The sequence below is a fragment of the Ostreococcus tauri genome (genome assembly GCF_000214015.3).
Source record: "Ostreococcus tauri WGS project CAID00000000 data, contig chromosome 07, whole genome shotgun sequence".
In the NCBI taxonomy this organism is placed as follows: Eukaryota; Viridiplantae; Chlorophyta; class Mamiellophyceae; order Mamiellales; family Bathycoccaceae; genus Ostreococcus; species Ostreococcus tauri.
Genome location: NC_014432.2, coordinates 468,910 through 496,246, shown reverse-complemented (window position 1 = coordinate 496,246; position 27,337 = coordinate 468,910). Strand labels below are relative to the sequence as shown.

At 61.1% G+C, this 27,337-nt stretch overlaps 17 protein-coding genes across 17 annotated transcripts; 7 read left to right on the top strand and 10 right to left on the bottom strand.

The window, feature by feature from the left end:
- Positions 1-159: 159 nt before the first annotated feature.
- On the top strand, positions 160-2,049 carry OT_ostta07g03070 (Nucleotidyl transferase; the record flags this gene model as incomplete). The annotated part of the gene is made up of 2 exons (XM_022983831.1): positions 160-259; positions 593-2,049. The coding sequence occupies 2 exons, from the start codon at positions 160-162 to the stop codon at positions 2,047-2,049; spliced, it is 1,557 nt and encodes a 518-aa protein (XP_022839458.1).
- Positions 2,050-2,197: 148 nt separating this feature from the next.
- On the bottom strand, positions 2,198-4,558 carry OT_ostta07g03060 (Conserved oligomeric Golgi complex subunit 7; the record flags this gene model as incomplete). Its single annotated transcript, XM_003080350.2, has 1 exon — positions 2,198-4,558. The coding sequence occupies one exon, from the start codon at positions 4,556-4,558 to the stop codon at positions 2,198-2,200; it is 2,361 nt and encodes a 786-aa protein (XP_003080398.2).
- Positions 4,559-5,069: 511 nt separating this feature from the next.
- OT_ostta07g03050 (Exonuclease, RNase T/DNA polymerase III) lies at positions 5,070-6,254 on the top strand (the record flags this gene model as incomplete). Its single annotated transcript, XM_022983830.1, has 1 exon — positions 5,070-6,254. The coding sequence occupies one exon, from the start codon at positions 5,070-5,072 to the stop codon at positions 6,252-6,254; it is 1,185 nt and encodes a 394-aa protein (XP_022839457.1).
- A 171-nt stretch (positions 6,255-6,425) lies between these two features.
- Positions 6,426-9,482, top strand: OT_ostta07g03040 (Zinc finger, CW-type; the record flags this gene model as incomplete). The annotated part of the gene is made up of 1 exon (XM_022983829.1): positions 6,426-9,482. One exon carries the CDS (start codon positions 6,426-6,428, stop codon positions 9,480-9,482), a length of 3,057 nt encoding a protein of 1,018 aa, XP_022839456.1.
- Positions 9,483-9,588: 106 nt separating this feature from the next.
- OT_ostta07g03030 (Ribonucleoprotein LSM domain,eukaryotic/archaea-type) lies at positions 9,589-9,876 on the bottom strand (the record flags this gene model as incomplete). Its single annotated transcript, XM_003080347.1, has 1 exon — positions 9,589-9,876. The coding sequence occupies one exon, from the start codon at positions 9,874-9,876 to the stop codon at positions 9,589-9,591; it is 288 nt and encodes a 95-aa protein (XP_003080395.1).
- A 70-nt stretch (positions 9,877-9,946) lies between these two features.
- On the bottom strand, positions 9,947-11,059 carry OT_ostta07g03020 (Phenylalanine-tRNA ligase, beta subunit,ferrodoxin-fold anticodon-binding; the record flags this gene model as incomplete). Its single annotated transcript, XM_003080346.2, has 1 exon — positions 9,947-11,059. One exon carries the CDS (start codon positions 11,057-11,059, stop codon positions 9,947-9,949), a length of 1,113 nt encoding a protein of 370 aa, XP_003080394.2.
- Positions 11,060-11,123: 64 nt separating this feature from the next.
- On the top strand, positions 11,124-12,632 carry OT_ostta07g03010 (Ribosomal RNA methyltransferase FtsJ domain; the record flags this gene model as incomplete). Its single annotated transcript, XM_003080345.2, has 1 exon — positions 11,124-12,632. One exon carries the CDS (start codon positions 11,124-11,126, stop codon positions 12,630-12,632), a length of 1,509 nt encoding a protein of 502 aa, XP_003080393.2.
- A 58-nt stretch (positions 12,633-12,690) lies between these two features.
- OT_ostta07g03000 (Histidine phosphatase superfamily, clade-1) lies at positions 12,691-13,719 on the bottom strand (the record flags this gene model as incomplete). Its single annotated transcript, XM_003080344.1, has 1 exon — positions 12,691-13,719. The coding sequence occupies one exon, from the start codon at positions 13,717-13,719 to the stop codon at positions 12,691-12,693; it is 1,029 nt and encodes a 342-aa protein (XP_003080392.1).
- A 290-nt stretch (positions 13,720-14,009) lies between these two features.
- OT_ostta07g02990 (Protein of unknown function DUF2045) lies at positions 14,010-14,975 on the bottom strand (the record flags this gene model as incomplete). The annotated part of the gene is made up of 1 exon (XM_003080343.2): positions 14,010-14,975. The coding sequence occupies one exon, from the start codon at positions 14,973-14,975 to the stop codon at positions 14,010-14,012; it is 966 nt and encodes a 321-aa protein (XP_003080391.2).
- Positions 14,976-15,148: 173 nt separating this feature from the next.
- OT_ostta07g02980 (Ubiquitin supergroup) lies at positions 15,149-15,592 on the top strand (the record flags this gene model as incomplete). The annotated part of the gene is made up of 1 exon (XM_003080342.1): positions 15,149-15,592. The coding sequence occupies one exon, from the start codon at positions 15,149-15,151 to the stop codon at positions 15,590-15,592; it is 444 nt and encodes a 147-aa protein (XP_003080390.1).
- Positions 15,593-15,648: 56 nt separating this feature from the next.
- Positions 15,649-19,086, bottom strand: OT_ostta07g02970 (Calycin-like; the record flags this gene model as incomplete). Its single annotated transcript, XM_022983828.1, has 2 exons — positions 15,649-18,817; positions 18,986-19,086. 2 exons carry the CDS (start codon positions 19,084-19,086, stop codon positions 15,649-15,651), a joined length of 3,270 nt encoding a protein of 1,089 aa, XP_022839455.1.
- Positions 19,087-19,378: 292 nt separating this feature from the next.
- Positions 19,379-20,974, top strand: OT_ostta07g02960 (EGF-like, conserved site; the record flags this gene model as incomplete). The annotated part of the gene is made up of 1 exon (XM_003080340.1): positions 19,379-20,974. The coding sequence occupies one exon, from the start codon at positions 19,379-19,381 to the stop codon at positions 20,972-20,974; it is 1,596 nt and encodes a 531-aa protein (XP_003080388.1).
- Positions 20,975-21,048: 74 nt separating this feature from the next.
- OT_ostta07g02950 (Prefoldin) lies at positions 21,049-21,432 on the bottom strand (the record flags this gene model as incomplete). Its single annotated transcript, XM_003080339.2, has 1 exon — positions 21,049-21,432. The coding sequence occupies one exon, from the start codon at positions 21,430-21,432 to the stop codon at positions 21,049-21,051; it is 384 nt and encodes a 127-aa protein (XP_003080387.2).
- A 265-nt stretch (positions 21,433-21,697) lies between these two features.
- OT_ostta07g02940 (unnamed product) lies at positions 21,698-22,018 on the bottom strand (the record flags this gene model as incomplete). Its single annotated transcript, XM_022983827.1, has 1 exon — positions 21,698-22,018. One exon carries the CDS (start codon positions 22,016-22,018, stop codon positions 21,698-21,700), a length of 321 nt encoding a protein of 106 aa, XP_022839454.1.
- Positions 22,019-22,256: 238 nt separating this feature from the next.
- OT_ostta07g02930 (VPS10) lies at positions 22,257-24,830 on the top strand (the record flags this gene model as incomplete). Its single annotated transcript, XM_003080337.2, has 1 exon — positions 22,257-24,830. One exon carries the CDS (start codon positions 22,257-22,259, stop codon positions 24,828-24,830), a length of 2,574 nt encoding a protein of 857 aa, XP_003080385.2.
- Positions 24,831-24,888: 58 nt separating this feature from the next.
- OT_ostta07g02920 (ATPase-like, ParA/MinD) lies at positions 24,889-25,704 on the bottom strand (the record flags this gene model as incomplete). The annotated part of the gene is made up of 1 exon (XM_022983826.1): positions 24,889-25,704. The coding sequence occupies one exon, from the start codon at positions 25,702-25,704 to the stop codon at positions 24,889-24,891; it is 816 nt and encodes a 271-aa protein (XP_022839453.1).
- A 96-nt stretch (positions 25,705-25,800) lies between these two features.
- Positions 25,801-27,337, bottom strand: OT_ostta07g02910 (Thioredoxin-like fold; the record flags this gene model as incomplete). The annotated part of the gene is made up of 1 exon (XM_022983825.1): positions 25,801-27,337. A coding segment is annotated over one exon (1,537 nt), but the record flags the coding sequence as incomplete, so codon positions are not given.

Here is a 27,337-nt window from a genome sequence, read left to right as displayed (position 1 = left end):
CGCGCGCTTTTTGGTTTTTACCCGCGCGTCCACCGCGCGCCCGCGGGTGACAGGTATCGTATTGTACCATCCATGAACGCTGTGTAGGCACCACCGTCGCGCGCGCGCGCGCGATCCCGACGGTGTCTCTGATGGCGATCTACGACGTGGAGTACGACGATGCCGCACCGCGCGAACGAGTGGCTCTCCGCGCTCGGCGTCGACGCGCGCGTCCGCACGGCGCGACGCGCGAGCGATGAGCGCGATGTGTGCGACGGGTGCGTCGACGCGCGCGCGCGAACGACGGAGGGACGGAATGTGGGCGATCGCGGGGGGGCGAGCGTCGATCGGGGCGCGCGATCGGCGCCGAGCGAGCGGGGGGGGACGGCGAACGCGGTATCGACGCGGTCGAGAGGATGGATCGCGTCGACGGCGTGCGCGGCGACGCGCGCGGGTGTGTGTGGGGGGGGCGATGGATGCGCGCGCGTGATTTTACGGTGGTTGAAACGCGCGGGTGTGGTGGTGGGAAACGGGACGCGGGGACGCCGGTGTGGGCGGATGATTGATTGATTGAATGAATGAGACTGACGACGTTTGCGCCTTCGATGAACAGCGCGCGCGCACCTGCGAGGAAGCGCGTTGACGGATCGCCGAGGGCGATCGAATGGACGATCGACGCGGCGGCGATGCGTGCCGCGAGCCGCGATCATGGCGGGGACAAACACGCCGGTGACGGCGGCGCTCGGCGCGGCGGCGGCGAACGACGGTATGGATAACGTCTTGAGCATCATTCTCGGCGGCGGCGCCGGAACGCGTTTGTACCCGCTGACGAAGAAGCGCGCGAAGCCGGCGGTTCCGCTCGGCGCGAATTATCGTTTGATCGATATCCCAGTGTCCAACTGCATCAACTCCGACATCAACAAGGTGTACTGCTTGACGCAATTCAACTCGGCATCGCTCAACAGGCACTTGGCCCAGGCGTACAACACGAACATCGGCACGCACACTCGACAAGGCTTCGTCGAGGTGCTCGCTGCGCAGCAGAGCCCGGTGAACAAGGCGTGGTTCCAAGGCACCGCCGATGCGGTGCGCCAATACTTGTGGTTGTTCGAAGAGTCCAAGTGCGAGGAATATTTGATCCTCTCTGGCGACCACCTGTACCGCATGGACTACCGTCCATTCATCATGAAGCACCGCGAAACAGAAGCCGCGATCACCGTCGCGGCTCTGCCGTGCGATGAGAAGCGCGCGAGCTCTTTCGGCTTGATGAAGATCGACAACACCGGTCGCGTGATTGAATTCGCCGAAAAGCCGAAGGGGGCCGAGTTGCAAGCGATGAAGGTCGACACGACTGTTTTGGGATTGGACGCCGACAAGGCGCAGGAGATGCCGTTCATCGCCTCGATGGGTATCTACGTCTTCGATGCAAAGAAAATGCGTGAGTGTCTCCTCGAAAACTTCAAGGAGGCGGATGATTTCGGCGGTGAGATCATCCCGATGGCGGCTCAGATGGGCTTGAAGGTGCAAGCGTTCCTGTACGAAGGGTACTGGGAAGACATTGGTACTGTCGACGCTTTCTTCCACGCCAACTTGTCCTGCAACGACCCAAACCCGGCGTTCAACTTCCACGAAATGAACGCGCCGATCTATACGCAATCGCGCTTCTTGCCTCCGAGCAAGGTGCAAGACTGCGAGATTGAGCGCTCCACGATCGGCGACGGTTGCTTCATCACGAAGGCAAAGCTCAAGAATGTGATGGTGGGTCTGCGCTCGACGGTGAACGCGAACTGCGATTTGGAGGATACGCTCGTCATGGGTGCCGATTACTATGAGACTTACGACGAGGCGAAGACCAGCGCTCTTCCGGGCGGCGTCCCGATCGGCATTGGTGCGGGAACTAAGATTCGCAAGGCGATCATCGACAAGAACGCTCGGATCGGTGAGAACTGCCAGATCCTCAACGAGGCTGGCGTGATGGATAAGGACTGCGAGAACGAGGGTTACATCATCCGGGACGGCATCATCGTCGTCATCAAGGATGCGGTAATCAAGCCTGGCACGGTGATCTAAATCGAGCTCAAGAGCTCGGGCTACGCTCGAGATGCGTTTGAACTCAAGCCCCGCAAAGACTTCATTCTATTTCCGATCAAAAGCATGAGTTCATTGTAAAAACGAAGCAAGCGAAGAAGCAAAAACATCATCGTTCTATAACACGAGGCTATTTAGAGGAAGCGATTCCTCGCGTGGCCGCCACGGCGCGAACGATCCTTGCGTCTATGCCTTCCGCATTTGCCGAGCGCGCAAATGCGTCATACTCTTCGCGAGGGACGCTCACGCACCTGTACCAAGCGCTCAGCGCACTCGGAGGATCGAACGAGAGCGCCGCGACAATGTTTGAAAAGTACTCCAAATCCACCGCGAGCTGCGCCGCCCCTTGTTCCGTGAGAGACCCGATGGATTGTACCTCCTTCAAGAGCAACTCGGCGCTCGCTTCGGCAATCTTCGCTATCCAATCTTCTGACGTATCCTGCCCCGAACGCACGTCATCGGAAAGCGAAACTGTACGTGGAATATCGTCATCGTTCGCCCCGTCGAGATGTTGCGGCAGCGAGAGTAAATACTCTCCAGCGTTCGTCATACGCTCTTGAGGATACGCGCTGAACGTGGGCAGCTTGTACGCGCTCTCCGTCGGCTTGGCGCTCCAAACGTCCGACGCGCCGATACCCTTAAGTTCGAGCGACACTCTACCCAGAAGAGTATCATGAACAAACTTTTCGAGCGTCCTCGCCAAACCGTTCATGTGCTCGGCGCCGACGGGTATGATGGAGCTGTCGAGGGAGTGTTTTTCCGCGGCGTCAGCGACCTTGTCCAAAAAGATGGCTAGCTTGCGAGATCTCGGAGCGTGAGCGGCGACGCTCAATGCGATTAAGGTACGAACCGTCGGGGTACTCGTGAGCTCAGTTGTGTTCAAAGCTGATCGAAGCGTCGAGTGGAGCGCCAAGATTTTGACTCTCAAGCTCGATTCAAAATCCAGCAGCGCGGAGGGAATGGCGTTGATAATGTCCAACAAGCTCAGTGATCCTCGAATAAACTCTTCGCCAGCGGAATTTGCGTTGGACTTCACCATGACGGCGGAAGAGTCTATCAGTCCAGCAGCCTGTCTCAAGTCACGCATGATGACTGAGATCAAATCAGCGTAATGCTCCATTCCACTCTCGATGGCGTGCATGCACGTCAAGAGCTCGACTCCGGCCGTGATATCGATGCATCGATCTACGGCTTGACCAAACACGCTCATCGCCTTAGGCAACGTCGCGAGCAGGTCGTGAGAGATAGAGGTCAAATCGTCCGATGTGACCACCGAGCGTGCCTCGGGAATATTGACAATTGACTCGAATTCCCGCCGCATGTTTGACAACGCGAGTTCCCCATAGCGTTGCTCGACGGCAATGAGCGGCTCGACTATCGCCATTAGCGCATCATTGATCGCGCTATTAACCGAAACTTTCGCCGGCATCGCCGAGGCGTCGTCATTCGTGAGCTTTAAGAGCGTCACGGCGACGTCTTCGACGTACGTCTCAAAGGCTCGACGAATCGGAACGAGCTGCTCAGTTGGCATCGCACTGAGTTTCTCCGTGACGGATCCCTCGAGCGTGGCGTGTAGAGAGCACCACGCGATTGGAATCAACGACGCGGCGTTTTCGGGAAATGCGCTCGCGCACCACGATATCTCTTCTCGAAGCGTCGTGGCGCACTGCTTCAAAAACTCTTCAATCATGCGAACTGGAGCCTCCGACTTGCCGCTCGTCGCCGCCGCCGCCTCGCGTTCGCGCGTCTTCCACTGTTTCATCAACGGGCCCGTCACTCGCGTCTCCGCGTACGTGCTCTCCAACGCCGAACCTCTCCCGGTGGCTAGCAACACGTCTCGAAGCTCTCTCGCGGCGGTGCTGTTGTGCGACTCAAACGCCGTGACGAGCGCGGGTCGCACGATCCCCTCCAGCTTGTGCTCGAACGCGTTCACCTTATCCTGCCCGTCCGCAAATTCCGGCACATCCCCGACCACCGCCAACGCCCGCTTCATCCTCGCCAACGCGTCCGACATGCTCCGAATGTTTCCGCTCGCGAAGATTCCGTCCACGTTGGCCATCAAATCCGCCAACCCATTCGTCTCCTGTAAAGTCTCCTTCGCGCTCTCCATCCGACGCTTCGCCGCGTCCAACTGCCGCAACGCATCAACGCTCGCTCTCGACACCTCCTCTACCTCATCCAAACGCGTCAGCATCGCTCGCGTCTCCTCCCGAAGCGCCTCCACGCGTCGCTCGACGCGTTCAATCTCCCGCGTCGCCCGCGGCACCCTCGACGTCGCCTCCCTCGATCGCTCTTCCAGCGCTCGCGCGGCGTCCTCCGAGACCAACTGCGTCTGGAGCTCCAGATCGCTCAGGAACCGTTCGACCGGGACGTCACCGCGCGCGCGACACCGTTCGTTGATCCATCGCGCGCGGTCGAATCCATCGCTTTCGAAATCCCGCATCATCCCCGCGTGCCGCGTCGACGACCCCCCATCCGCGCGCGACGCCATCGTTCGCGCGCGCGACGACCGACGACGCCGCGCGCGCGCGGACGTCACGCGCGAGCGACGCGATCGCGCGCGATCGTCGGCGTCGTCCGTCGCGCGGCGTCGTCGCTCGACGTCCCACGGATCCAACACATGGGCATACGGCGTGTACAATACGACACGTCCCGCGTCGAACGCACCCGCGGTCGACGCGCGACGCCGCATCGCGCGACGCCGCGCGCGCGCGTGTCGCCGTTCGCCCCGTCCGCGACCGCGTGCGCGTTCGACGCGTCGGCCGCGCGCGAGGCGTCGACGACGGGCGACGGGCGCGGGGGGTCGATCGCGCATCGCATCGAGCGGTGCGTGATTCCGAATCGCGACGGCGACGGCGACGGCGACGGCGATCGAGGCCCGTGGCGCCGCGACGGGCGACGGCGGGACGGACGAACGGGCGTGGGTGACGATCGCGCGGCGTCTCGGTCGGTCTCGGGAGACGAAGGGGGTGATAGGAAGGGATTGAAGCGGGCGGATAAGGATGGGCGCGGCGACGACGACGGCGGCGGAGGCGGCGCATTGTTTGGAGGTTTTGAGCGTGCGTGAGGATGGGGGGAGACGGCGAAAGGTGTCGTGCGCGTGCTGTCATAAAATTTTTCCCGATGCGCGGGCGTTGGAGGCGCACTGGACGCTGGTGCAACACAGCGAGCACGACGCGGTGTGCGCGGCGTGCGGACGGCATTTTCCTTCGTTCGATACGCTGCGGCAGCACGTGATGGGGAAGCTGCCCAAGGCGTCGTGCGCGGTGGCGTACGCGGCGCACGGCTGCGATAGATGTTATGAGATATTTGACGACGCCGAGAGCGCGGCTTCGCACGAGTGTGTGTTCAGGGCGACGGCGGACGACGCGGACGACGACGGAGACGCGCCGTGCGTGGCGCTCGATTGCGAGTTCGTGGGCGTCGGTGAGACTGGTGAGGAGCACGCGTGCGCGCGCGTGTGCATCGTGGATTCCAAGGGTAAGGTGTTGCTCAACACGTGGGTGAATCCTGGAGTAGAGGTGACGGATTATCGTGAAACCTTAACGGGCGCCAAGCCCGAGATTCTTGAAAGGGCGCCGCCGCTGGAACACGTGCGAGGAAAAGTCATCAATATTCTGATTGGTAAGGCGCCCACGACGCGGGAGAGACACGTGGGGGTGAGACATCTTTTAGTAGGTCACAGCGTCGAGCATGATTTAGAGGTGCTGAACATCACATGGAAGAAAGGGCTGCAGAGAGACACGGCGCAGTTCCCGCTGTATCTTCGGCACACGCACCTGCCTTTCAAGCTCCGAACGCTGGTAGAAGAACACCTGGGCGAACGCATCCAAGAAAAGGGCGAGATACACGACCCGGAGGTGGATGCCCGCTGCGCGATGCGACTGTATCAATCCGCGAAACGGCGCGATCACCGCATCGCCAAGCTCTGGTTCGATCGCACGCTCTCGTCGCATCCGGTTGACGTTCCGAGCGACGCGACGAGCGATCCCAACACCGGTGTCGAGCTCCTGCGTCGAACGATCGAACAAGATGGCGCGACGAGGACCACACGATTCTATTGCTGGTGCCAAGATCGCGGCGCGCTCATACGCTCGCCTCCCTCGCCGCCGCCCGCCGACGTCTGTTCCTCGGCCAAACGCAAACCCGCCAAACACAAACCCGCCGCGTCGTCGTCGTCGTCATGATGCCGCCGCTCGACGTCCAACGTTCACTCACGCACGACATCACGCACAGAAATTCGCGCATTGTACGCATACAAATCACGATTCCATCCACCGACCGACCCTCTCGATGACACGCGGCGGGTTCCGCACACCGCGGCGGGTTCCGCGCGCCGCGGCTCCGTCGCGCGTTCCATGGACGACCACGTCCTCGCGCGCGCCCTCCACGAAGAGCTCAACGCGCCACCACGTCGACGTGCGCGTGGTGTCGATCGAGGCGCGGCACGACCGAGCGCGCCGGCGCCGGCGACGCGAACGTACCGACCGCAGTGGCCGAAAGCTCGGGTTCGCGTCGCTTCCGGCGGTGTCATCATCGACGGGAACGACGAAACGGACGATGACGGCGCTCGGACGAAGCGCACCGGTCGTGTGCGGGGTTCCGGTGCGTTGAAATCGTCGATTGAATCGTCGAAAAAGACGCGAGTGGCGCGACGGCGCGGCGATGATGAGTTGGATGACGAAACGCTGACGAGGACGCCGTCGCGAGCGACGACGACGACGACGACGAAGGTCGCGAATGGAACGAGCGAGGAGAAGCGGTTGCGAAAGAATGAGTTGAGTCGTTTGTGGCACGCGAAGCGGCGGGCGATGGAGCGGGTGGCGCTGGAGGAGGGGACTGAGAAGGCGTCGTCGTCAAAGGAGCGGAGTAAGAAAGAACGCTTCGAGGACGAAGAGGCGAAGCGTGCGCACGTGGAAGGAGAGACGGAGAAGAAACGGCGGCTGAAGGATAAGACGAAGCGCGAGGGCGCGGCGAAGAAGTTAAGATCGGCGAAGCCGAGGATGATTGCGGTGGATACTGAAAAGACGTCAGACGCGGACGTAACTGTCGCCGTATCGAGCGCCGACGGTTCCGTAGTGCCGACTACGCCGCCGTTGACGGAGGTCAATAAAAAGAACAAAGGAAATGCGCCAACGTCTTCAGGGAAGGCTGACAGTCGGAAGAAGAAGACGGATGATGCGAACGGTGCCGATGAAGAAAGCGGTGAGAAGCAACAAAAACGCAAGAACGAGCGTCGACTGGATCCCCGCTTCCTTAAGTGCAAGGAAGCAGAGTTGAGCGAATTCCCTCCCGGTATGATAGTTTGGGTGAAGTTATCGTCGACACATAAAGGACAGTGGTGGCCCGGTCGCGTGTGGAAGCTGCGACAGTGCGCCAGGGCGTATGATTTGCTAGAGATCAAACCCACAGGCGAGTGCGGGTTGGTGAAATTATTTGGCACACACACGTTTGAATGGGCGGTGAAAGAAGATCTGGCCCCTTACGATGCGCAGAATCAAACGCTGTATCGTGAGAGTATGATGCATTGGTTTTCTGTGAATAAAAGCCGGGCGGGCGGGCGCGGGACGGCGCGCAAAGCTCTGCACATAGCGGACGCCGAGGAGATTGCAGAGTGGTCCGATCCGTGGTCCACATCCGACGATTCGAGTAGCGAGAGTGAGGAGGAGACAGAGGCGGTGGCGACGGCCAAGGCGAATGACAAAGCAAACGAGGTCTTGCGCGTCGGACTCACTCCCGATTGGATCGTGCACGCGACGTGCAAGGTGTTCGAGATGGATCTTCCCACCATCGAGGCTCCGCTCATCAAAGGCCTGCTCGATCCGTGCACGAATTCACACCTCAGGCCGAACATCCCCGCGGAAAAGTGCTACGATAAAAAGGATGACGGTCTCAAGATGGAGAACTCGTGGGAAGGATATCACGTCTTGGTGAATCCACCGTACGAGGCGCAAGTACAGTGGAGGTTCATCAACCGTGCCATAAACGAAGTGGAATGGGAGCGCTGTCCCGGTGTCATTTTGGTGTGCCGCAACTCCACGGATACTTCTTATTTTCAACGTCTCTTGCCATTTCCCCGGATTCATTTACGGCGCACTGCAGTACAGTTCAAGGACTACAGTCACTGTCCCGTCGGGTTCGGGATTTGTGTTTTCTGCATCGTGTCGCCGACGAACCCGAAACAGGCGGAGATGTATCATCGCTTCTACGATGAATTCCATCAATCTGGCGAATTCAATATTCCGGTCGACAATACGTTCGTGAAGAGTTCGCCCTTCATCGAACTCACCACACGTTTGCATCTCACGGCGTGTGCGACGTACAGAGACAGTTGGATCGCGTGCGACGTGTGCGATCGCTGGCGAGAGATTCCGTTCGATCAAATGCTCAAAGCGCGCAAGTCAAAGGTTTGGCAGTGCCGTGACTCTTTCCCGTTGGGGTGTCAGACTCCTCTGACGAAGCAAGAAATCGCGGCGTTTTCAGTGGCGAAACAGGAGCAGAACACAGTCTTGGTCGCGTCTAAGGCTGAGGGGAGGAACGGTCCCGTGGGCGTTTTCGCGGCAGAATCCATGCTCGAAGGTGAAACTTCGCGTGAAGGCGGTAACGTGCACGGTGAAAACGTCCACGATCGCCCGTCCGAAGTCTTGGACGCCGGTGACGATGGTGACGACGAGAGAGAAGAGGAAAACGAGGACGATACGCAGGAGCGCACGCGTGACTTTGTCGCCAACGGTGGAAAATTACACGAGTTGGGATGCCCGTGCAATTGGGAACCGTGTCGGATTCGACGCGCAAAGGAGGATAAAATATTATCAAAAACGTTCCCTGGTTTGCGTTTAGAGTGGGAAAAGATACGCGACGAGCTCACGAACGCGTTGACGCCATTCGAGCGCGAGCGTCTCGAGAAGATCGAAGCAAACAAGAGACAGCTTCGCGCGTTGATGCACGCGACGGAGGAACAAACTACTCTGACGTCGCACAAGGTTTCGCACGCGTCGGCGGCGGAATCCGCGGCACTGCGCATGTTGGATATCGCCAAGCGTAAGCAGAAGACCAAGATGGTCAACGCTGAGAGGCGCGAGCGCAAGGTGGCGTCACTCAAGAAGCAAATGGAGGCGGCGGAGAAGCGCCTGAGCGACATCATGAGCGACATTCGCGAGGCGAGTCACGGCGTCGACACCGCGCTCAAGGTTCTCCAAGCCATACGGTCGAGAGCGCACCGCGTGCAGAGCGAGTTCAACGCGAATAAATCCGAGCTCAAGAAAACGCGCGAAGAGTGCAGACGCAAGCAAACGCTCGAGACGCGCGAGCAGGATGACATTTGGCTCGCCGCCCGCGATCGGTGCGGCGCCGAGGTCCAACATCCATCCGTCGCGGTCGCGCTCCCGATCGCGATCACCGACCGACCGCGTTAGCGTCGAACACATATATCATATCCACGCGCGCATCGTCACCGACGCGGCGTCGCGTTCACGCGCGCTTTCTCCTTCGTTACACCCCCCGCGTCTACGTCGAAATCTTTCATCCCTCCTCCGGCATCCCTCCCGGCACTAAAATCGCCACGTTATTCCCGTTCAACAATATCTGATCCATCCGTCCCGTCTCCACCCGTCCGTTCGCCGTCATCTCGTACTCCGTCACGTCCTCGAGCACCATGTTCACGTAGACGTCGAATCCTCGGAGCGTGCCCGTCATCTCCTTCTCTCCCTTCATGAGCACCCACAGCGGGCTCCCGACGCACCGCTCGACGAGTTCGCTCGGTAACAGCGCGCTGGGGTTGGACGTTCCGGCGCGCGACGGGAGCGCCATCGTCGCGCGCGTCGCGAGAGTGTCGTCCATGACACATCGGGGGGTTTCATTGTACATGCGATTGCGCACACTAGGGTTTAGGGCTGTGTCCTGCCCATCGCGCGTCGCCCGTCGCGGCGTCGCGCAGGCGCCCGCGCGCGCGAAGGACGTCTCTCGCGCGGTCCACGAACGCGCGCACGCGCTCGCGCGTCAACGGAACCGTCGTCGAGCGCACGCGCGCGCGAATGGTGACGCTGACGCGACCGGACTCGGGATCGCGCCACGCGTCGACGCGGCGGACGTCGGCGGAGACGTCGGCGCCGTCGCGCGCGACGTCGAACGCGTCGACGACGACGCGCTCGGCGTCGTCCGAATCCGCGTCGTCGGTCCACACGCTCACGTCGCGAGTGAACGGTGTGGCGTACGCGCACGTCGCGCCGAGCTCGCGCGCGCGGTCCTCGGCGCAGAAGACGTGCGCGACGCCGCCGGCGGTTTGGAATCCGCGCTCGGCGCGCGCGCTTCGCCAGTGCCCGCGTGACTCGTATCCCAACGCTCTCCAACCCGCGTCGTCGAACGGCGCGCATTCGATCAGTAAAGCACCGTTCTCGGCGCCTCGCGCGTACGCCTGCCACGAGTTCCCGTACTCCCGCGCCCGGGCGCCGTCCGCCGCCGTGCCGCCTTGTCCCGGCGCCAGGGCGACTTCGATCGTCCCACGCGGCGCCACGAGCAACGCCTCGCGTATGTACCCCCCCAGCAGCGCACGATTCGCGTGAATCTTTCCCTTTCCCGCGGCGTGGGGAAAATTAAAGCACACGCGATCGAACGCGCCGCGCTCGAACGTCGTCGACAACCGCGTCGCGTCGACGCCGTGCGCCACGCGCGCGCCGTCCATCGCCCGCAGCGCCTCGACGTTCGCCCCGCCCTCCCACGACGTCTCCGTGGCCTCGAGCGAGTGTAAACTCGTCGCCGTGATCTCCCATCCCCTCGGCGCGCACCGCGCGAGCGCGAGGGCGAAGCTAAAGTCGCCCTCACCGACGACTAAAATTCGGTGCGTCGACGAGCCGTGCGCGCGATGAAACCGCTCGACGCGCGCGGGCGAGGCGGAGATCCCGCGCTCGGGGGCGGACGCGCGGGAAAAACATCGCGTCGCGCGCGAACGGCGCGTCGGCGCGCGCGCGAGCCCGACGGAGGCGCGCGCGCGCATGTGTGCGGGCGCCGCCGCCGGGAAGTAGACGAATCGTCACACGACGACGCTTCGTATCGTCGACATGGACGCGCGCGCGGTCGAGCGCGCGCTGGGCGGCTTGCGACCGGCGCCGCGACCGTTCCCACCGCGGTGCGAGGACGGACGAGAGCTGTGTAAGCGGTACATGACGGCGGAGAAGGGATGCGGGTTGGTGGACTGTCCGCGGGCGCACGTCGCGCGGAACGAACGGCCGGCGTGCCCGGATCACGCGACGTACGGACACTGCGCGCGAGGACGAGGGTGTTGGTTGCGGCACGATGTGGTGCCGGAGAGCGCGTTCGGTGCGGGTGGGGTGGTGCTCATGGCGGACTCGGAGTCGTCGCTGCGGCACTTGGGACGGTGCAGGGAAATTTTAGGCGCGGACGCGGTGACGGTGGGCGGACGCACGGCGCTCGGAAGGAGAGGTGTCGACGTGCTGTTGATGATTTCTAGCGGTGACGCGTGCGGAACGCTGAGACGGCTGTACGAGGCGGAACCGCACGGGATGGCGAAGACGAGGCGGACGCTCGCGTTTCCGCGAGACGCGCCGCGAGCGAGTTTCGTGGAGGACGACGAAGCGGACGCGGCGATGGAGCGGTGGATGGAGACGACGATGGCGTCCATGGAGAACGACGTTGGACCGGACGGACGAGCGTACCTTCGCGTGCGAGCGGCGCCGAAGTGGTTGGAGAAGAAAATCTACGGAGCGCTGGACGCCATCATCGAGCGCCGAGGCGAGTCGCTTCGGGTGTCGCCGCCTGGCCGAGGCGTGTCGAGCAGGGATTGCACGCACTGCCTCGACGCGGTGAGTTTATATGGACGCACGTTCACGAGTATCTGGCGAACGCGCGGGGTTTACGAAGACGCTCGCGGGGAAGAGACACGATCTGGGTTCCCAGAGCCCGACGCGCCGAAATTGCCGAAACGCGGTGATGCCACAATGGACGACTTAGCGTTCGTCTACCCGCTGCTTCTGCAAGACTTTCGATCGGACGTTCGCTCTTCTTCATGCAGAGCTTACTTTAAACTCCACGAGGCGCTCCTTCGCGCGGGGGTTCCCGTGAAGGATGATTGGAATTGCGCGGATATCGGCGCCGCGCCTGGCGGATGGACCCGAACGCTCGGCGAACGCGTGACGTCGGGTGTGGTGTGGGCGATCGATCCGGCGGAACTCGTGCTCGATCCGATGCCGGTGAACGTGAAGCACTTGCAAGTACTCGCCGAAGATGCCGTGCAGACGGTTCGTGAGGGTCTTCGCGCGACGAAAACTGGCGAACTTAATCTCATTGTGTGCGACGCAAACATGCACCCAGAGGCGTGCGCGCGAATCGCACTCGAGTTCGCCGCCAAGTTCGCGTCTTCAAAGGGCGAGTCTTGGTTGATTCTCTCGACCAAAAACTTTTGCAAGGGGACGCTTAAGTGGTTAAAGGCCATCGATGCGACGATGGAGATGGTCCGCGACGCGGGATACGACGAAGTTTTCGTTCGGCATTTGTTCAGTAATTGCGCCGAGGAGAAGACGCTCTTCGCGCGTAGGTTAGGGAAACCGTAGGAATCGCTAGAATTGAATTGCATAGACCTGTGCCCCCTAGATTTGATCGACCACTCGTTCACACACGGTAAGATCCCGTTTCCCGACATAACTGCTCGACGAGTCCCTGTAAGATGATGACAGGCGCTTTGCCTCTACTAATGCGGATTTCCATTTCAAGCATTTCGATAACGGTTCGCACGTTGTACTCGAGGTCCATCGTGTGCGCATTGAGAAGCCGTGTTTCACCCTCGATCGTGCATGTCTTCGATGCGTAGTCCGGATCAAGAACGCGATGGAGTCGGAAACCGCCGGGGTGTCGGAAAGCTTCCCGCCACGCATCGTCGACGACTGGCACGTCCTCCACTCGCATCGTGACGCGCATGAGACAATCATCGTGACTACCAAAGATCACACTCGCCGCTTCATTCTGCGTTTTCCACACCGGACAGTGGCGCGTTATGTCGCCTTCTTCTGTGCGGACTCCTTGTACCTGATACGTCAACACTCTGCCTCCTCTTCCATTCGCGGTCAGAAGCGCCGCGTGGGCCGTCTTGAGCGTCAGATCCTCCGTACCTGTTCCGAGTACGCGCGCGGCGAGTTCGAACCCGAAATTATGCCCCACACACATGACAGTTCTCTCTGGATCATCCTTATCAACCTCACGCATCACCTTACGGCCGATGACCTCGGCACTTCGCTCGCCAGATACGTCGTCGCCGTGACATACGTCGTACAATTCCGTCGAATACACTACTCTCGCGTCGACGCTCACGTCAACGCACTCAACCGTCTCCAAGCATCGCATCGCGTCCGACGTGATGACTAAATCAGGACTCCAACCCATGATTCGAATGAACTCACCCGCCAGCTTCGCCCGTTTCCGCCCTCGCCCCTTGAGCGGCCGCTCCTTGTCCGTGAGCGTCCCGTCGCTCCAATCCGACTTCCCGTGTCTCAACAAAATCAAACGCAAATCATCGCTTCGACCCCACGGCGCCGGATGTCTACGATCGGCGTCGTCGAAGTACATCTTCTGCGTCTCGTCGTACGTCAGCTCGGCATCCACCGGCGTCTCACCGGCGGTTTTACCTCGCGTCTGTTTCGCCATCGAGCGTTTCTTTGCGTCTTTGCCGTTACGCTTTGCGTCCCGTCTCACGTCGCCGCGCGCACCGAACGACGCGTGGGCGCGCGCGCGCGGTCGCGCGAGGACGCGCGCGCGCATCGGTGCGCTCGAGTCGCGTCTGCTCGCGGGACGACGCGCGTGGACGAATGGCGACTCAAAGTAGTTGGTTTTTGGCGTTTTTCTTTGCGTGACGCTTCGACGCGACGACGGTCGCGTCGGCGGCAACTCTGAGCACAACACATGAGACTAGGATTTGGCTACGTTTCGTACGTTCGTCACGAGAGGAGGAAACGGTCGAGTGAGGTGGCGATGTCGTACACCACGTCGGCGCACGGAGCGATGACGGAGCGCAGGACGTACTTGCCGTCGCCCGCGGGGTAGAGCTCAACGCCCGGGCGAACGTCGCGCGTGCCGCCACCCACGGGTGAATTCGCTATTCCGAAGAGTCCTTTGACGACGTGGCGTACCGGACTCGCGAGCATGCGCGCCGGGGACATTGAGAGAAAAGACGTCTTCGGCGGCGGCGCGCCGATGAGCGCTCGCCCGAGCTTGGTCGGCGTCTCCCCCGTGAGCGCGGCGTGCGTGGAAAAGACGATGTCGGAATCCTGACCGCCGTCGTCGACTTTTCCCGACCGCATCGTCCCGCTCGCAGCTCCCGAGCTCGACCTCGCGTCTCGCACGCGCCTGAGCGTCACGTACACCATGCGTCCCGCGCGCGCGTCCAACGTCGCCGGTTCGTCAAACGTAAAGCACATCAACGGATACGTCCCCGCCGTCGTCACCGCCGTCCCGCGTTCGTCCAGCTCCGTCCTATGCGGTGACGCGAACGCACGCGCGATCACCGTCGTCGCCAGATCCCCTCGATCCTTCTCTGTGAACTGTCCGACCACCACGACGTACGCGCTCGCCGCGCACGCGTTCAGCTTGAACGTCTCCGCCCAATCCACCCCACCGTACCTCGCGGACTCGAAATCCTCCGTCATCCCCGGTTTCCACCGCTTCACGAACGTCGAGTGATCCACCGCGCTCACGAAGTGTAAGACGTCGTCCGGGGCGAACGCGCGCGCGCTCGCGTCGTCGTCGCGTCGTTCGACGAATATTTTTTTAAACGCTCGGCGCCACGCCTCGGGCGGTCTCGACGCCTCTCGCATCGCGCGCCCGCTCGAACTCTCGCCCGCGGTCGAGACGTCGGACCACGACGTCCCCGCGATGGGGCTCGACGTCGACGGCGACGCGTCCATCGGCGCGCGACGACGTGCGGGGGCATCGATGGGGCATTCGAAAACACATCTGTAGAAATACGAAACGTCACATCACCGCGCGCGGTGCCTCGGGCGCGCGGAGGCGTTACGACGGCGCGACGGCGCGACAGAGCGCGACGCGACGACGGCGGGCGAGGGAAAAGACGGGAGAGATGTCCGCGAAAGGGGCGGTGAAGATACGCGTGAGCGCGCTTCCGGTGACGGAGTGTGAGCGACACCCGTACCTGACGCACTTTCAACACGAGGGGCCGCACGGCGAACGCGCGCGCACGGTGCGAGTGATGTGCTCGCCCACGGACACGGTGCGAACGGTGAAGACGCGCGTGCAGGAAGAGCTCGGAGAACGCGTGGAGATGCTCAAGCGCGGTGGGGTTCCGGAAGGGGAAGAACTCGACGACTCGAAGACGCTCGCCGAGCTCGGACTCGGCGAGCGGGACATGAGCGTGTGGGAACATCTGTGGGTCGACAGCGAGGCCAGGATCGCGCGCATGGAAGCTGATAAGGAGAAGATGATGTCCATCATTCACGTGCATCCGAACGACATGACGCCAAAGATGATTCGCGCGCTGAAGGACTGCTGCCCACCGCGCTTTTGAGCGACGCGCTTGCGCTCGCAATTGTAACGTACACGGATGGCTTTTACAATTCTCGACTACGCTGGGGCGATGGCGCGCGCAATGGCGATCTTATACGGGGGTACGGGAGGTTTCATCACCCAAGGGTGGCGCAAGCACGCGAAAAGGATCACCGCCGCCACGAATCTGAAGGGGATGAACAGGAAACCAACCGCGGCGCCAAGAAGCATCGTCTGGAACCTCGCGCTGTCTCCCTCGTCGTCCCACGACAAAAGTGTGTGAAACTTTTCTAAAGGCTCGCGCAAGAACTCAACCTGCGCCTGGCACCAAAAGCTAAACTGCACGATGTTATCGTAGGCGTCGTGCGACGGAGCCGTCAAGGCAGCAACGGCATGCGACTCACGAATAAGCGACGACAGTGGCGCACGAGTGCTTCCAGCCGGAGCCCTCGTAACGTCTACGGAGCCCACCAATCGACTCTTGTTCTCACCGAGAATCGTAAACAACGTCGGCTTGTTTCTCAGCGAGATATGCCACGCGACGAACGCAAAGTAAGCCACGAACATCAGTCGCGGCATCCAAAGGTATACGAAGATGGCCACGTGTAACGCCGCTGTGTACATTGGCTTCTCCCATGATACCGCTTGAGTGAGTGGTTTCACCACGGCTTTGAACGTTTCTAAAGTTGCAGCCAGACGTATCATCGCTGCCTTCGTTCGGCGCGGAGTCGCGATGGACGCGTCAGCTTCACTCACTTCCAAGATGGATCGCACAGCTGGCTCGGGAAGAGCGTCGTGTCCCGTGACGAGTCGCTCGTAGTTGACCATGTCCAGATCACGGAGTAGCGTGTCCATGTCGCTGGGTCGATACGCGCTCGGCGGTAGCACCGGCGTGCAATAATGGACGAACAACGCAGTGTTACTCACCTGCTGTTTGAATTGTAAGCGAAGCGTGATTTCGCCGTTTTCCGTGCCCGTTCCAAAGATGTCTTTCGTCGTCAGTGGAATCGTACAAATTATCGCACGACCGTGTTCTGGGAGGCTAAACGGAGAAAATCGAATCTTGCCAAGGATCTCATCAGTCTTGAGCCGATCGTAAATGACGATAGTGCACCATTCGGAGGCATCACGAACAGCCGCGTGGAGCTCACGCTTCCATCCCGACGGTCCTCCGCTTCCGTTTCCGGGTAGAAGCGCCCAGGCGGAACCGACATTTGCGACAAGTGCTGGCGAACGTCCTTCTGGTAAACCCTCCATTTTCAAAACTTTCACCTTGAGTTCACCGAGCAAGGGCTTTTGCTGCTGAGAGTATGTAAGAGCGGGATCGATGTACGCCTGCAGGAAAACGAATCCTGCTTCTTCTCCCTCGTCGGTTGATTGAAGCTTGTAATATCGACCGGCGGGTGGATCGGATACTTGCCCATGTCGATCGATTCGACGTTTCGGAAGATTCGCGACGTCCACCTCAGTCGTTCCAAGCACCTCACCCGTGTCACACGTGACGACATCCACGCGCACGAGGCCCGTGCACGGAGCTTCCGTGTTGAAGGATGCCTCGCCAAAGGAGAAGCGCATGTCCTCTGTAGTGCTAACACTCGTCTCGCTCGTCTCCGCTTCTTGACTTCCATACGATATGATGCATCGAATCGATTTGCTCTCGGTCGGATTCAAACCTCGAACCATGCGCGCGTTGACAGTGATGGCCGCCAGTGCGGGAGTTACGCGAACTATCGCCTTTTTTGCGACAGTGCCCTCGGCCTTGTCATCGTTTACGAATCCAGCCGCCTCAGAGGCGGAGCCAATCCATGCGGCAACGTTCAGGGTGCCAATACCACGCGCAGCATTCTTCGACACCGGTTTTGTTCGCAAGCCAGCGCCCGGCCCTTCAACCTTCTTGCGCGGAATAGACAAATTGATGGCGAATGGAGCGGCGCGTACGTTTGCTTTCCCCACCTCGTCTCGCGGCAGTGCGGCTATTGGGAGCATCGCTTCGCCGATTTCATCGCCTTGCGAGTCTCTAACGACGATTGCCACGTGTTCACCTTCAAATTCGTTCAATGACGCCATCGTCATGACGACAGTTTGTTCGATGTTGGCGCTGTAACCTCCGAATCCAGTCGGTACTGGGTTCGTCGACGCCACCGAGTGACTGACGTCGCCCAGGATGAGCGTCGTCGTCGGCGTCCCCGGAACATTCGCCGCCGCGCCCTCCACGCTAACGTCGAGGAGCTGAAGAAAAACGTACATTTCCGGGCTGAAGCCAAACTTCAAGGGCGGCCCGTTCGGACTCGTGTTCGTCGCCACCGCCTTGTCTTCGCTATCCGGCATGGATTCAAGCATCGCAATCATCGAATCAAACGCACGGTCGCGTCCTTTGATGTTGTGAATCTTGATCGCAGAACCGTCCGCTATCTCCATCGAGATCGAGTTCACGCCCTCCACGGTGAGTTCTTGAACAGCCATGGCGTCCGTGTACCACGCCACCTTGTTCTTTTCATCGCCGCCGATGAAAGCGAACCCGTGCTTGATGACGTACAGCGTGCCTTTATCTCCCTTGTTCGACAGCGCATTCGGGAGTGTCTTCGGTGTCACTAGGGAGCATTCGTACGACGCCACGAACTCTGTTTTGGCGGGAAGGTCGAACGTCTTGAGAACGTCGCCCCTCTCCGTGCGTCCCTCCTTCGGTGAGTCCCCGCCCCCGAACACGCCGAAGAACCTCGCGCCCATGTCAGTGAAAATGCTCACTTCGTCGTCATCCTTCTCCGGTTTCTTCGTCGTCGGCAGCGCTTGCGTCGCTTCCTTCGTCGCCGGCGCGATTGCCTTTGGTCGCACGCTCACATTCGTCGCCCTCTTCACGCATCGCGTGAAGTACTGCTTCGCCGTGACCATGGTCCCATCCTCGCTCGAAACCGTTCGCGCGACAATCATACTCCCTCGTTCCATCCAGCGTCGCGTCTCCATGAGCAGGCAATCATCCGTCTCCACCCACACGTCTCCGTCCCATCGCGCCCGCGCGCGCATCGTCGACCCATCCGAGTTCACCACCTCGGTCCACGCATCGATCTCACTCACGTTCGTCATCGCCACGCATCCACTCACGAGCGTATCCTCCAACCGCGCACCATCGTGCGCGATGTGTCGCGTCTCTCTCAAATCGATCCGTCCCGCGAACCGCCTCGCCAACGCCGCGCCCGCGTTCTCGATGAACCGATCCGCCCCTTCCGTCGTCTCCGTCTCCCACGTTCCACTGCGTCGCGTCCGTCGCGTCGTCAGTCACCGATCCCTTCGTCCACCATCGTTCGTTCGACGTCCAACGCGCGCGCGCGCGCGGGACGAGCATCATCTTTCCACATCACGATCGATGCGAGGCGATCGCCCATTGCATTGTGTCTCGGTCGCCACGACGCGTGCGCACCTGAAATTCGGACGCGCGCGCGTCGCCGTCGCCGCCTCGCCCGCGCGCGCGACGGAGCGCGCGCGCAGGACGCCCGAGGCGTCGCTCCCGTCACCGCGCATCGCGCAATGACGATTCATGTGTGATGATGATGATGATGATGATGATGATGATGGTGTTGCGCGGCGACGCGCGACGAGACGGCGGCGACGCGCGTCGCGGGCGTCCGCGGCATCGCGCGACGGTCGACGCCGACGATGGGGCGAATGATACGTTTGGTGGTCACGCTCGCGTTGGCGTGCGCGCCGACGCTCGGACGAGGCGCGTGGTGAACGTGGCGCGACGACGCGGACGACGCGGACGCGGGCGACTGGCGACTGACGACTGACGACGCGCGCGGACGAAGGCGCAGGCATGTCGGACACGGACGCGTACGACGCGTCACGCGTGGTGGATTTGGTCGAGGGTGAGACGACGAGATACGTCGGTGCGGACGTGGGAAGCGGGGCGTTCGTGATGTATCGATTTGAAGTCGCGTGCGCGCCGACGGACGCGGAGATTTCGTTTCGGCGCGCGGCGCGCGCGCGGGCGACCGAGGAGACGAACGGTGCGACGAACGGGGTGGATGCGGCGGAGATTCTGTTTGTGCTTCGACGTGGGCGAGTGGCGAATCCGAAGGTGCTCGGTTTCGATGTGGAGGACGCGATTACGTACACGATGTTTCCGTACGAAGACGCCGGAAACGTCGACGTGCGCGGCGTCGAAACGGGGGCGTGGTACTTACAGTTGATCGTCGTCACCGGACGCCTACGATCGGGGTTCGAGATCACGCACACGCTGTTCGGTAGTCGTGCCGCGAAGTACGCCGAGTTCAACGGGTGCGAGCTGGACGATGGAACGCTCTCGGTGAGCGTCCGAGGGGCGAACGAAACGAGGACGTTTCGAGAGCCGTTCGTCGCGGAGCCGGATTACGGAGCGTGCGGGAACGACACGCACTCGTGTTACCTGGGGGAGAAACACTCTGGATTTCCCGATCAAGGTCGAGGCGCGGAGAGAATGGGTGTCGGACCGATCGACGCCCGAGCGGTGGTCGCTATGTCGATCCCGGTCAGGTTCGATTCAGACTTTTTCCTCCTCGCGGGCGACGCGAGAAAATTCCTAGGTGACTACGAACGCGGCTGGTTCACCACGGACGGCTTGCTGAACGCGTCGCTGACGAGTGATCCATCGAGATTGCTATCTCAGATGACGGTCAATCGCACGGAAATGCCGTTCGATCACGAGGCGTGCGGAACGTTGCTCAACGCCGCCGATTTGCGAGGCGCCGTTTGCGTCACCTCGCGCGGCGGATGCTTCTTTTCCCAGAAAACGCTCAACTGCCAAAACGCGGGGGCCGTCATGACTGTGATCATCGATACCGAATTTGAACCCTTGGCGGCGGTGAACTGGATCGGTTCGCATCCGCCTTCGAGCTTACGGATACCTACAGTCGTGATGAACTTGATCGATGGAAACAAGCTGTTGACTCGCATATACGACGAACCCGAGGTGAACATCCGCGCAGACGTGTACGAGTGTCGTCCTAAAGTGAAGTGCCAGACGTGTGCCCCGGGGCTGACGTCTCCTGAAACGAATTGCACGACCGCCAGGTGTCCCGGCATGGACGAGCTCTTCTCGTACAATTGCTCGGCGCGAGGCGAGTGTCGCTTTGACTCGAATCAAATCGAGTTTTCGTGCGCATGCGAGGATGGGTACTCGGGAATCGGGTGCGAAACAACCGATGCGATCCAATCCGATACCAGCCGCCACCACGTCAACAAGGGCACCGAGCGCGCAGTCATCGGAGTCGTATGTGGCATTTTCTCGGCGGTCGTCTTGCTCCTCGTCTTAGTTCAAATTCGTCGTCGTCGAATGCGCGGCGGACTCCCCGCGCACTTCCTGTGGAAGCCCGACGACGACGAACCATCGAATGTCACGAATCGAGCTGTCGCGTCGACGTTGGCGGCGTGAATGATTCAATGTTCCCCTCTTTACAACGCGCGTTCTCGCCTCGCAAGGCGCTAGAAAGCTTAGTCTTTCCCGTATCAAATCACCCCTCGATCCTGCAGCTCCTTCGCCAGCGCGTCGTTCCCTTGCATCAACTCCCTCAGATTTGTCTCCACGTCGCTAAGCTTTTTCGCCAGGTACTCCCTCTGCGCCATGGCCTTTTCGATCTCCTCCGTCGCCTTGGCGCTCGTCTCCTCCAAGCCTTTGACCAGCTCCGCCCGACCCTCCAGCACGAACGATCGTCCGAGCGGCTTGAACGTCCGCGCCGTCTCCTCCACCGCCTCCATCTCCTTCGCCGTGAGCTTCGCGCGTTGGCGATCGTTCTCTCGCTGCTGCACCGACGAACGCAAGTTTTTCATCTGACTGGTGGCCTCGGCGTACTTGGCCTGGAGCTCCACGAATTGCTTGAAACCGTCGCTCATCGGGGCGCTTTGCTGCGAGGCGGCTGACATCGTGACGTGCGCGCGCGTACGTCGCGTACGTCACCGAAGACGCGTCGAATCGAACGGGTGTTTCGAGGTCGAAGCGTCGATCAGTGAGGCGCGCGGCGCTTCGGGACGCGTCTTCGACGCGCGGGACACCTCCGGTGCATCATTCATAGGTCGACGACGACGCATCGCACGCGGTCGATGTACAATGACGCTATTATGTGTTACAATTCCTACGCGATCACGCCGATTCGACCACTCACGGCGCCTCGCGCGCGTTCTCGCTCGCCGTCCGTCCCGCCGGAGCGAACCGCAATCGCCGCTCCGCCGTCGCCACGATTCCAGCCTCCGGTTTTCTCTCCTCGCTCTCGTCCATCCCGATCACTAACGTCTCCCCCACGCCTAAGATGTACCGTCCGACGTACCGTCGTCCGTCCATCGTTCGTAACGTCGGCGATTCCGTGTCCAGTCCCTCGAAACGAATCTGTTCCCCGGGAAGCGCTTCGAGCTCGAGCGGGAGCTCGCATATCACGTGATCGCGCTTGACGATCGTCCGGGTCGACGCGCGCGCGGTGGGCATCGTGCGGTGACGCGCCGAGGAGTGGCGCGGTGTTTGCGGGAACGATGTCGAATCGAACGCATCTTGTGCAACCGACAGTTTGACGCGCGCGTCGTCGTCCACGGCTCGTCTCGATCGGCGCGCGCGCGCTGGCGCGGTCGTTCGCGCGCGAGGACGGTGTGCGCGGCCGAATTAACGCGCGTGAGCGAAGAGACGAGAGGATTCAGTTCGAATCGAGCGATTCGCACATCTGTCAACAATGCGCTCGAACGCGCGCGAGAAGACGCGCATGACGCGCATGACGCGGTATGTCCTCGTCGCGGTGACGACGTTGAGCGCGTGCGTCGTCTCAGCCGCGGAGATCAAGCGGAACGGCGCGAGAGGGGTGGTACAGGAGCTCGTGTGGGCGGCGCACAGATCCGTGAGCGAATCGCGCGTCTTCATGACTACGAACGCGCGCGAGGTGTTTTACTCGAGCGACAACGGGAAAACGTTTCAGGCGATATGCAAAGAAAACGTCCTGCGAGGATGTGAGGAGCTGCGGTCGACGCCGATGCTGATCTCGCGATTCGATGACGACAGTGTCGGCGACTCGGACGCCGCAAAGGAAATCTTGATTCAAGACGCGGGCGGGAAATACATATGGGCCTCGCCCGATCTAGGAGACACGTGGAGATCGCCGTGCGAGAAGGCGGATGGAAGCGCGGGATGCTTTGCAAACCCGGCGAAGTCGGTTCCGGGCGGTCGTGGGCGTATCCTTGGAGCGATTAAGCCGCACCCGAGACGCGCGGGCTGGTTCCTGGCCTTTGTCAAGACGTGCGACTCGTGGAATCCGAGCAAGAATACGGACTGCGCGCCGTTCCGCTTGCTCGCGAGCGGGGACTTCGGGAAGTCCTGGACGGACATGATGGCGAACTCGCGAGGGAAGATTGCGTCCTTCATGGATTACGACTGGGGACCCGACGACGGATCGTCTCCGACGCCAACGATTTACGCCACCGCGTTCCGCAACGCCGCAGCGTTCACAGATCATCGAGATGGGTGGGACTATAACATCGATCTTTTACGATCGAACGATTTATTCGCCTCCATTGACGTGGTGGAACAGTGCGCGAACGCATTTGAGATTCTCAACGGTGACGTGTACTCGGCGTTGCCGCCGGATTGCGAGGATTTCCACAAGAATCGAAATCGTCCGTCCGCCATCGAATCGAGCGACGTCGTTTTGAAGATCTCCACCGATCTCGGTCAAACGTTCAACACCGCGTGCTTCCCGATGAACATGCCGAAGACCGGTTTTGTGATTTACGACTACCACGCCGGCGACGCTGGACCGGATTTCATATCGGTCGATCACACTGAACAAAATATTATTGAGGCAGCGGCGCCAATGAACAAACTGTACGCCTCGGATGAATCGCTCCAGCTATTCTCGTTGAGCATGAAAACGCTCGTGCGTTCGCAGCAATCGTTCGCCATGCAAGACTTCGTCCCGGTGTACGGACTCGACGGTGTGTTTGTGGCGAATCAAATCAGCTACAAGGCGTTCATCAGCGGCTTTCCGCCGGAGCGTTACAGCGACTTTTTCGAATCGCGCATCTCGTTCAACGGCGGCGGGACTTGGCACAAGATTCCCGCGCCGGAGACAAACGCGGAAGGGGTCAAGTACCAGTGCTCGTCCGATCAATTTGACTGCGAGCGATATGGTTTGCATCTGCACGGCGAGGTCGACTGGGAGGTTTCGGAGGATTGGGAGGACAAATTCGGGGGAGTGTACAGCAGACCGAGCGCGCCGGGGATCATCATCTCCACCGGTAACGTCGGAGATGCTCTCACAGACGACGTTTCACAAGTCAACACGTACATTTCTCGCGACGGTGGCGCAACTTGGATGGAGACTAAGCGAGGTGCATACATTTACGAGTTTGGCAATCACGGCGGCTTACTCGTGATCGCGAAGCAATTCGAACCAGTGGACAAGGTCGAGTACAGCCTGAACGAAGGTAAGACTTGGGCCGCTATACAGCTCGCTAGCAGGGTATTTGTGCACAACATCCGCGTCGATCCTTCGGCCAAGGGACACGTGTTCATCATTCACGGCGCAACTGCCGCCGACGACGCCTCGGACCCGTCCCGTGGTTCGTACTTCGTCATCAACTTTGACGATATTCTCGCCGAACAAAAGATAAAAGTGTGCGCAGATGGCGACTACGAGACGTGGATGCCTGCCGCGCCCGGAAGTGGCGGGTGCCTCTTGGGGCAGCGGGTGCAATTGAAGCGCCGCAAACTCAGCGTCGAGTGCTTCAACGATGGCGACGCGTGGCGTGAAAAGCAAGTCGTCGGCACGTGTGCGTGCTCCCGTGTGTACGACACCGAGTGCGACTATGGAAGTGAGCGCGTCTATAACATTCCAAACGCCAGCGACTGGCCGCATTGCGTCACGATGAGCGACGTGAATACAAAATGCCAAGCGCGAAGCCACGTGAGCGTGCGTCCGTCGAACCTTCGCATCGTCTCCGGAGACAAATGCTCGGGAGCCGCCGCCGTCCTGGGCGATGACGATCATAATGACCGACATCATCACCATCGAGGTCATTTATTCTTCCGCGTTCTAATGTTCGTCACCGTGTTTGGCGTCGTTGTGTTCGGAGCGCTGTACGTGCGTCAAAACTACGACCTCGGCACGCTGTCGACCACATTCCCGAATGCCGCGCGAAACGCGGTGAACACTGCGTACGACAAGGTGCGAGACATATTCGGGAAGCGAGAACACGCGACGCCGCCTGGATACTTCGAGCCGCTCGGCGACTTCGCGGCGGAGGACGAAATCTAAACAGGTCATCTATCTTTCGCGTAATCTTTCGCATGTTTTTATTGTACAATTCTTTACACTACGATCTCTCGAACGGCTTCGTCATGTCGATCAATCGCTGGGCTATACTTCTATAAATTCTTGCTACATCCCCATCCGCGTCCGCGACGACAATCGGTGCGCCCTCGTCGCTCCGTGCGCGAATATCGCCGTCAAGAGGCACCTCTCCTAGAAACTCCACCCCGCGAGCCTCCGCCGTCGCTCTCGCCCCTCCCTTCCCGAAAACGTACGCTCGCGTCCCATCCTTCTCCTCGTAATACGCCATGTTCTCAATCACGCCCAACACCGGCGTCCGAATTCGCTCGTACATGTCTATACCTCTGCTCGCGACTTCGCTCGCCAACGCCTGCGGCGTGCTCACCACGACCGCCCCCGTGAGCGGCAACTTTTGCGAGATTGAGATCTGCGCGTCCCCGGTTCCCGGTGGCATGTCCACCATCAGCACCTCCACGTCTCCCCACCGCGTATCGTTGATCATCGTCGTCAGCGCTCCGCTCACCATCGGTCCGCGCCACGTCGACGCCCGTCCCGGCGGCAGCAGAAATCCCATAGATTGACATCGCACCCCGTGGTTCTCCATCGGCAGCATCTTCTTCTCACCGTCCGTCACGGGTCGACCCGAGAGACCCATGAGCGTGGGCACGCTCGGTCCGTGGACGTCGGCATCGAGCAGGCCGACGCGCAGACCGATTCGTGCGAGCGCCACGGCGAGGTTGACGCAGGTCGTGGACTTACCGACGCCGCCCTTTCCGCTCGTGACGGCGAACACGCGCGCGCACGACGACAGGCTCGTCGGGAGTTTCGGTGGCTTGAACTCTGGAGGGTTCTGCGTCATGGAACGCGCGCGCGGACGAGTGCAGGGGGACGGATCTGGATGTGGCTACCGCGCGTTGGTTCGGTTGGCGTCGCAACGTCGCGTCGGAATGTTTGGCTAGGAGGCGAGGAAACGCTGGATCTCGCGGGCGGACATCGCGCCGCGATACACCGTGGACGTTCCACGAGCGCCGTCGAAGGTGACGAGGGTGGGGTAGCGCGCGACACGGTCGACGAGGGACGACGACGACGCGTCCCATCGGGCGTGACAGTCGTTCGTCGAGCAGTCGATTTGGAACACGCGCGCCGCTTGCGAACCGTCGACCAAGGTTCGAGAGTCCAGATCGCCCAACGCTGCGTTGAGCAAGGCGTGAAAGCGCTGGCAGAAAGCGCACGCCGACGAACCGTAGAGGACGGAAAACTTTCCTCTCCGGCGCAGCGTCATGGCTTGCGCCATTTTGTAATCGAGCTGGTTTCTCGTGACGTGCGCCACGCGCGGCGGTCGCGTGCCGGGCGGTGTCCTGGGCGTCCGCTTCGTCGATCGCGTATGTAAACGCGTCTCTGAGAGCGCACCATCGGGAAGTGGCGAGACGTTCACCGTCGTGACGACGTCGGCTTCAACGTCGACGAGCGCGACGTAAATTGCCTGCGCGGATGCCGACGATCGCTCGGGGTCGTCTTCGGCGTCATCCCCGGAACCATCGCACGCGTCCGTGAGTTGACACAACAGCCACGTCCCGCGACTGATGTCCACTACCCCCAAGGTGGCGTTCAGGCTCCGTTCCGCGAGACTGTGAATGTACCCTCCTAGCTCGTCGACGTCTTCGTCCGCCTCGTCGACGAAAATCATCGCGAGTTTTCGAGCTCCAACCGCCGGACTAAACGGACTCAGGCTGAAAAACCCACGGTGTACGACCGTATTCAGCGTCGCATTCGCGAGCGCGCTCACCCACTGCTCTATCGTTTCGTTCGTCATTTGCTGCGTCCACGTCGAGTGCAGCGCGCCTCGCACGAAGGCGACGGCGGTGATGTCATCCGGATCGAAATCCGGAAGCAACTTTGCCCCCACGCGCCACGCATCGGCACCCATGAGCACCCCTAATCTATTCTTCGGCGAGTACCCCATCGTGTGCACGATCGCCCGGCGAAGCGTCTCCATCGACGTCGTCGACGCGCACCCGCCCTCCGACGTGCACGGATCCAACACCACGAGCGACAGCTCCGTCCCGGCGCCGTCAAAAAACTCCCCAATCTCGTGCGCGTCTCGCAACCTCGAGAACGGCCACAGCGCCAACGCACTGGCGTTCTTTCCCGACGTTTCCCGTCGCAACGCCCTCGCCGCGCGCGCCAAAGCCGCCGCGCTCCACTCCCCTCCGTACCGCGCCCGGGCGTCGCCGAACGCGAACTCCGCGCGCGGTTCGCTCCACCGCCCGATCCCTCGTCGCGCCCCCCCCCGCGTCGGTCGCCACGGCCTGGACCAAATAACCCGCGCGTCGCCGTCGCCCGTTCCATCGAGCTCTCGATCCAGCGCCAGCGCCACCGCCCGCGTGCTCCCGCACCACGGCGGCGCCGTGAGCGTGAGCGTCACCCCCCCATCCGCGCCCTCGCTCGCGTTCGCCCATCCACCGCCGTATCGCACCTCCCGGAGCTCGGGC